We start from the raw sequence: 8,039 nt of genomic DNA on the forward strand, positions 1-8,039 counted from the left end.
CATGGCCCAAATCCTATTTAAAAACTGCCTATCTATTTAAAGTTCATGATTGGAAGAATAAAGGAAAAAAGAGTCCCACAAACAGAAGGGAGGCACAAGATAGGAAAAAAAAAAAAGCAGATCTAGCTTGCTTCTAAAAAAGGCTGAAAGCTATCTGTCTGTGGCCTTGTGTCTCAAGTCTCACATATTTTTCTTTCTCTTTTGGTGGTTTGCAATCTGAAGTGGAATTTTATTATGGGTTACTTGGATGATCCTTTTCAAGTCCCTAGCCCCCAAGGCCTCTGCTCACTAGATAGCATGCCACCGCGGCTCTTCACGCTATGGGAAAAGTGAGTGAACCCAAAATAAAGCAGCCATATCTCTTGGCTCCTCTGCAGTCCCCACCGTGTTTCCACAACTCGGAGCCAGAGACCAGCAACACTGTCCTGAGAACAACAAAACCGCGATGAAGGCAACAGGAGTCAGAACGCTATTCACGGCAGGAAGCCCCAGCTTCCGGTGAGAAATAAGAAGTACTAGAGCACAGGATGCGCCCTGGGTCAGGGGGACGTGAAAAGCCTAGAGTCTGTAACCTTCTCTGCGCCAGAGCTGTGGTGGTTTGGCAGCAGAGGCACAGCCCTCCGCTCCCCTCAGAGCCCAGCCGGGTGCCAAGCTCCAAGACTCAGTGGTGGCTGCTGTCGTTGTGGGGGAGTCTAGCCTCTCCCAGGAGGAGATTCGGCAGAATGGCCACCTCAACAGGTTTGTTGCTGCTGCTGCTCCTCTGCCAGTCCTGGGCAGGGGCTGCGGCTGCTTCAGAGGCTGTCGTGTGTGAGGGGACTGCCTGCTATACTGCCCACTGGGGAAAGCTGAACGCCGCAGAAGCCCAGAACCGCTGCAAGGAGAATGGAGGCAATCTAGCCACGGTGAAGAGCGAGGAGGAGGCCCGGCATGTCCAGCAAGCTCTGGCTCAGCTCTTGAAGACCAAGCCACCCTTGGAAGTTAAGGTGGGCAAATTCTGGATCGGGCTCCAGCGAGAAAAGGGCAAGTGTACGTACCACGATTTGCCAATGAAGGGCTTCAGTTGGGTGGGTGGTGGAGAGGACACAGCTTATTCAAACTGGTACAAAGAGAGCAAGAAATCCTGCACCTCTAAGCGCTGTGTGTCCCTGATACTGGATCTGTCCTTGACACCTCACCCCAGCCATCTCCCCAAATGGTATGAGAGCCTCTGTGGGACCCCTGAGAGTCCAGGTAACATTGACGGTTTCTTGTGCAAGTTCAACTTCAAAGGCATGTGCAGTCCCCTCTCTCTGGGTGGTCCAGGCCAGGTGACCTACACCACCCCTTTCCAGGCCACCACCTCCTCCCTGGAGGCTGTGCCTTTTGCCTCTGCAGCCAATGTAGCCTGTGGGGATGAGGCTGAGAGTAAGACCTACTACTTCCTGTGCAAGGAAAAGACTCAGGCTCCGGGTGTATTCCACTGGGGCAGCTCAGGCCCCCTCTGTGTCAGCCCCAAGTTTGGTTGCAATTTCAACAATGGGGGCTGCCAGCAGGAATGCTTTGAAGGTGGGGATGGATCCTTCCGCTGTGGCTGCCGGCCTGGATTCCGACTGCAGGATGACCTAGTAACTTGTGTTTCTCGGAACCCCTGTAGCTCCAGCCCATGCACAGGAGGGGGCTCATGCCATCATGTACCCCTGAGCGAAAACTACACATGCCAGTGTCCCCATGGCTACCAGCTGGACTCTAGCCAAGTGCACTGTGTGGATACAGATGAGTGTGAGGACTCTCCCTGTGCCCAGGAATGTATCAACACTCCTGGGGGCTTCCAATGTGAATGTTGGGTGGGCTACCAACCCAGTGGCCCTGAAGGGGAGGCCTGTGAGGATGTGGATGAATGTGCTGCTGCCCACTCACCCTGTGCCCATAACTGCCATAACACTGATGGTTCTTTCTACTGCTCCTGTAAAGTTGGCTATACCACGTCTGGGGAAGACAGTACCCAATGTGAGGATATAGATGAGTGTTTGGACTCCAGGGACAGTGCGTGTGACAGCCTGTGCTTCAACTCGGAGGGTTCCTTCAGCTGTGGCTGCCCATCAGGCTGGGAGCTGGCTCCTAATGGGGTCTCTTGTATCAAGGGCACTGTGTCTTTAGAGCCATCAACTAGGCCTCCCCAAAAGGAAGGCGAAGGTGACACAAAGGGGAGCACTGTGCCTCCTCCTGAAATGCCCAGTTCTTCCAGAGGCTCTGAGGATGTCTCCAAGGGAGGACACACCACAGGGCGCCCCTCCTTCCCATCAGATCCCCCCACTACCTCTGCTCCACAAGAAATATCAGTCCCTAGTGAGGCATCTGGAGTCTGGATGGAGTTGGGTACATACCTCCCCATGACCACTGGCCACAGCAAGCCCACACATGAAGATTCTGTGTCGGCCCACAGTGACAGCCACACCGATGGGCAGAAGCTGCTTCTGTTCTACATCTTGGGCACTGTGGTGGCCATCTCACTCTTGCTGGCTCTGGCCTTAGGGCTTCTCATTTATCGTAAACGGAGAGCCAAGAAGGAGGAGATAAAAAAGAAGAAGAAGCCCCAGAATGCAGCTGACAGCTATTCCTGGGTTCCAGAGCGAGCTGAGAGCAGAGCCCTGGAGAACCAATACAGGTAAAGAAGCCAGAAGTTGCTTGATTAGCTGGGTGGGCAAATGTGGGGTGGGAGGCACAGAACATAGTCCTGGGAGGCAGAGACAGGAACAGCCAGCTGGCCATTTGATGTTAAACCCAACTTTAGCATCCCAGTCCAGCCTATGGTGCTAGGGCACGTGGAGTGGAGGCAAGGTACCCAAAGATGTAGATGGGACAGGGTTCCGTGGCTTCAAACACTGTAATCTTTTGTTTCCCACAGCCCAACACCTGGGACAGACTGCTGATGAAACCCCGGCAGCTGCCACTGCTTTCAGAACTTTTACCTGCTGGATGATGGGGGGACCCACATCATTCTGAAAGACTGGACTGAACTCTCAGCAAAGAGTGTGCACCTTCCCCTTAAGAGCCCGGTGACTTGGGATGGGCAGGTATTTCCCAGCTGCCTTTGCTATGCCTGGGCATGAATTTGTCATTGCGGGAAGTTTTGAGGCTATTGACAGGCCTCATTCACATACTCTTTTCAAATCCATAATCGAATGATTTAATGTGTTCCTCTGTTTCCAGATCAGGGTATGAGAACAGGGGTGGGGGAGTGGGGGTGGGAGGGCTTCAAAGACTTTTCTTATCTCTTCATTCATCAGAGAAGAAAAGGAGCTACTGGTGCTAATTAGGATGGAAATGATTCCCTTCCTTCATAGAGAACAAGATCACTTCATTATTTAACTTCGTGAGAATGAGGCTCTACCCTTCCTATGGGGACTTTTTCAGGATGGCTGCTTTTGTGTACATTTACCTTCTGGCATTTCCCCTCAATCCCCCTCAGTATTGTTGAAACTGTCAGAATGAGAGGAAGTTCAACCAACTGCTTAAGGAGCAAGCGGGCAGGATGTTTAGACATCCTACCCCGTCATTCTTAGCTTTCTGATGGTCTCGGGCTTATGGGCAAGTAGAGCTGGGAGCTGGAAAGTTGCTTCAAGTGATTGGGAGGTCTTGGTAACAGCAGAATCCAGGAGGAAGTGGCAGGGGTTAAATTAACAGATAGATGAACTAAATTATCTGAATGGGCTGATGTTAGCACACACTTGACTACTGAGAAACGATAACAAAACCCCAAGAACAATCTGTCTTCGAAGCAGCACAGGCCCCAATTCCACTGCAGGGCACCCTGTTTCCATCCCTAACTGGGAAGCTGGCATAGGAGGCTTTCGTTCTGACTGTATGGAGAGGACGTGTGAACCAGGTGATGGATGGGCTCTGCTTTGAATACTGTCATTTAATGTAGCTGAAGCCCAGTTCACAGTTCAGAGTACATTTGGAGGACTTACGTACCGTTTTGTGGGTGTGACACACATCAAATCAAGGATCAGTCACACAGAAGGTTCTCTCTGTTTGCTTTCAAAAGGAGCTGCAGAGGAAAGGGAAAGGGAGAGAACAGCTAGGCTATTTTCCAACCGTTAAAACTGCTTTGAGCCATTTTATGATTGACAGGCTTATTTTCAAGTATGCTTTGCAAAAGGGTCCCTTAAACTTACTGCTGCTGATGGTGTTGCAGCTACACAGGTCTGTCTCGTGGAGGTTTGGCTTTTTTCTTTTTCTTCTGCCTCTATTACTTAGAAAGCTGAGGCACAGAAACTGTCTCCATCATGGGATCCTGAGTCTTTGTTCTCAGATCAGGGTGCCCTTTCATTTCCGGTCTTAAATGCATCTATCCCTCAAGTTGACATTTGAGGAGTGAAGATGAATAAGGAGCAGATTCAAGGCCTGTGGAGTTAAGGAAATATCTTAAAAAGCAAAACAAAACAACCCCCCCCAAACCACAAGTTGGAAGATGATGGGAGAAAGATGGAGCTCTGTGGGGTGCTTGAAATTTATGCATTTAAAAATCAGCTCGCCATCTGGCTTTCAGTTGTAATTTGGGTGTTTGGAACCTAAGGGAGATCAAAGCCGTGTCTCTAATTGTCAGGGAACTTCTTTGGCCACAGGACCCCTGGCAATAGTTGCCAGTAGGTTGGCAGCCAGTTCATTACAGAGAGCAGCGCCAACCGTCCAGGCGATTTTACATAGATGGCAGTATCTGTACTTAAGGCTTGAGGTGAGGAGGACAAACTGAATGAGTTTAAATTCTCTATAGCCTTGCTTGGTCTATGCTCAGGCTGCTGACCAGAACCACTTAGGGCGTAGACATGAAACGCCATCCCCAACATCCTCAGGGGCGCTGGTTCCTCTCTGTGGGACCCACAGCAGGGAAGACTGATGAACACATTTCCTCAAAGCGTGCTTTCAGTCTCAGCCCCTCCCATGTGGGTAGAGCTCTCTCATCCACTGACCCGCCAAAGCTTTGTGCCGAACCATGCCTCATATGTCAAGGCCAGTGGAGCCGTCTACCCTTCCTAAACCCGTGCTTTATTCTCCCATCTGTTCTCGCTGTCCTCATGTTTGAGACTGGAAAATTTTTGGTTAGAGCTTCTAAGAGGCCAAGCAGTAGATAAGTGAACTTCTGCTGGCCAAAGGGGACCAAGGTTGTTAGGCTAACGATTCAGTGAGCAGAGACAGAACAGTCCCTTGCCTGTAAGGACGCAGAGAAAATGCTGCTTGAGTCCATACCTGGAAAAAAAAAAAGACCAAAAACCAAAAAACTGTATTTAGAACTAACTCATCTCTTCCCACTCTTCATTTTCCAGAGAATTCCAGAGAGTTTAAGGGGAAGGGAATACCTTCGAGCCTTCAGTCCTCTTGTTCCTTAATTTCAGGTGGCCATCATTCCTTTCTCTTTTATGTGGTGCTGGTGATGGTAGCCTGCGCTGAAAGTATGCTAGACATGCGCTTTCCAGAAGCTATGTTCCCAGGCCTTTGCATTAGTTTCAATTCATCATTAAAGACAGTTGATACACTACCCCCACAGGCAGTAATTTGAAGAGTTTAGAAAATGAACTACTCATAAAGAAGTTCGGAGGGACTCATGAATGCTATTTTGTAAAGGAAATCTGGCCCCAGGTATCCCTGGTATCTATCTAGCCTGGCTTTGGTGTAAACCCAGATGTAGCCATCTTCGGGCTTTGGTGACCGGCTCATCATCACCACCACTACCTCTATCACTAACACTAACACTTCATAGCACTGTGTGTCCGCATGGCATTTCTCAGAGACAGTAACTGGATGAATCCCACCTGGCAGAGGGCAGTCAACTGCTTTCTTTCCGCCTCGAACCCAGGGACAAACTAGCAAAGCTCTGGGAATGTCTATCCTGACCCTTCTCCAGAACAGTGGAGAATGTGGAATGAAACGAACATTTCTGCGTGTGTGGTTATGTTCACAGCGCTGGGCAAACTGCTTAGGAAATGAATTCTTTTTCTCCTCGTGAAGTTTTTAACCTCTTTGAGTTCCTAACCTTGAATGCTTCTGTGGACCGTTCTCACCAACCAAACTTTCAATAGGTGGATGGGATCATTAGGTCTTTTTGTTCCAATCCTCTTTTCCCATAAATATTTCTGCCAAAACTAAAGGAATAGAGATGAAATTTGACCAAAAAAGGACAAAAGGTTACTCAATTCAAAATAACATAAATTTTTAAAGCAAATATAGGAAAGTCTTTTCCTATTATTTTTTTCTTAACTCCCCCATTGTCTAAATCAGGAAAACAGGAAAGCGTAGCTTTCTAGCACCTGCGAAATGGCTTAGTGCCCCTGCATATTTCCATGTCCTTCAACAATAGGTTTAGCATGGGAATCTGAGTGAGATACCCTGAAAACATCTGTCCCTTCCCTGGCTCCCAAACTCAGGTCTTGACTGTGTGGTTTGTGAAACTTCTCAACTAAAACAGGGGGACAGATACACCTCAGTCCTCCATGGGTTTAACAACTAGATGCCCTGATGACCCCTCACTCAAGGGCATGTTGAAAATAATGTCACATGACCTGTCCTTGGCAGTACCCATCTATTTCAGTAGGGAACTCTGGACTTTCCATCCTTCCAGAAACGTGTCAAGTGGCTCCTTTCTGCAGTTTTAACCTGTTCTCCCCCGGAGTTGAAGTCCATTGGCAGCCGTGGGTTAAACTTGAATTGTGTGGTGGTCAGTCTTGTTCTGTGTTGTCAGTGGGCTGTTGTACATGTTAGTAATCACACCCTGAGCCCTCAGTGAGAATGTAAATATTTTAAAATACATGCATCAAATCTGTGTCATGGATCCTGAAACTATGGAATGTTCAGACAGAAGCGACTTTAGCGATTAGTGAATGTTTCCCAGGCTGGGGGGAGGGAAGGCTCACAGGGTACAGGTCATCTTAGAGCTGCAACATGACATTTTGAAGGGAGACTAGGGGTCCCCTTCAAGAAGTTGTGGCTTTGTCAATCTTTTAACTTTCTGTTATGCACATACCTTAATAAAATCTGAAAAAAATATTTGTTTGATGTCATTTGTGGCAATTTAAGTGTCAGAACATTTTTTGTGATTATTAAATGTATGTTACCCGTTGGAAAGAGTTAGCCTGATGGCATGTCTCTCACTGGAAGGAATGCTGCCAGGGGTCTCTGTTGGTGCTGTCTCTCAGGAAGTGCCCTTGGTGAGACTGCCCTGCAAGGGGACAGTGTCCCTGGCAGCTGAGAGCAAGCCCGGTTCCTCTTTCCAGATTCAGCATTCTCATCCTGGTCACCATGGCCACCTTTAATTCCCAGTGTCTTGTTAATTGCTTGAGTGGTGCCTGGTGGAGGATTAAGTGCAGCCAACCGGTAGGACCCGAAAGCCCCGCCTACAATTATCTCCGGGCATTAACACTGCTTTGTCAGGGAAGCCCCTGTCAGTTTGTTTAACTAATTGGACAGGATCCTTGCCTGTTCGGCTGCAAAGATGGCACTGAGATTCTGTGTTGTGGGAAGCAGATGACAGCTGGTGAATTTTCAGATGGTATGCTTTTTGAGAGGGCTTAAGTAAGATAAAGGGTTCCATTCTATAATGCTAATGGCATAGCACACTTCCAATAAATATCCATTGAAATTAAATCAACCTGATCCTCTAGCAGTTTAGGCACCAACAAAATACATTGGTAAATCTAACTTGTTCTGAGACTCACACACATACACGCACATGCACACACACACACATACACACACACCTGTTTACAGATACAGACACATGCTCACAAACACAACACACATAGCACATTTCAATAAACACACACACCTATAGACACAGACACAACATACAGACACCCACAAACACACAATTCTAATACCTGTTTCATGCTGACTCAATTGGCGACCAATGTTCCCTGGTTTAGGGAAAGCTCCTGAAGAAAGATATCACCTTTTAAAAGAGGCATCTTTGGGTGACTGTAAAGTACTCAGTGTCAGGTAGATCTGTGAAATGTGAGTCATTTACCAAAGCCCACTGTGCATCCTCATTATCATCGGACACCTAG

The 8,039-nt window shown here is 48.2% G+C and overlaps 1 protein-coding gene across 1 annotated transcript; it reads left to right on the forward strand.

The window, feature by feature from the left end:
* The first annotated feature begins 313 nt into the window (after positions 1-313).
* Cd93 (CD93 molecule) lies at positions 314-7,023 on the forward strand. The gene is made up of 2 exons (XM_038331661.1): positions 314-2,644; positions 2,885-7,023. Exons 1-2 carry the CDS (start codon positions 528-530, stop codon positions 2,907-2,909), a joined length of 2,142 nt encoding a protein of 713 aa, XP_038187589.1. The 5' UTR covers positions 314-527; the 3' UTR covers positions 2,910-7,023.
* The last annotated feature ends 1,016 nt before the right edge of the window (positions 7,024-8,039 follow it).

The sequence above is a fragment of the Arvicola amphibius genome, chromosome 5 (assembly GCF_903992535.2).
Source record: "Arvicola amphibius chromosome 5, mArvAmp1.2, whole genome shotgun sequence".
Classification (NCBI taxonomy): Eukaryota; Metazoa; Chordata; class Mammalia; order Rodentia; family Cricetidae; genus Arvicola; species Arvicola amphibius.

Excerpts from the sequence above, each read along its gene's own strand:
- Cd93 (XM_038331661.1), top strand. The coding sequence starts at position 528 with ATGCGCCCTGGGTCAGGGGGACGTGAAAAGCCTAGAGTCTGTAACCTT. Across the intron at positions 2,645-2,884 it reads GCCCTGGAGAACCAATACAG|CCCAACACCTGGGACAGACT; the intron begins GTAAAGAAGCCA and ends TGTTTCCCACAG.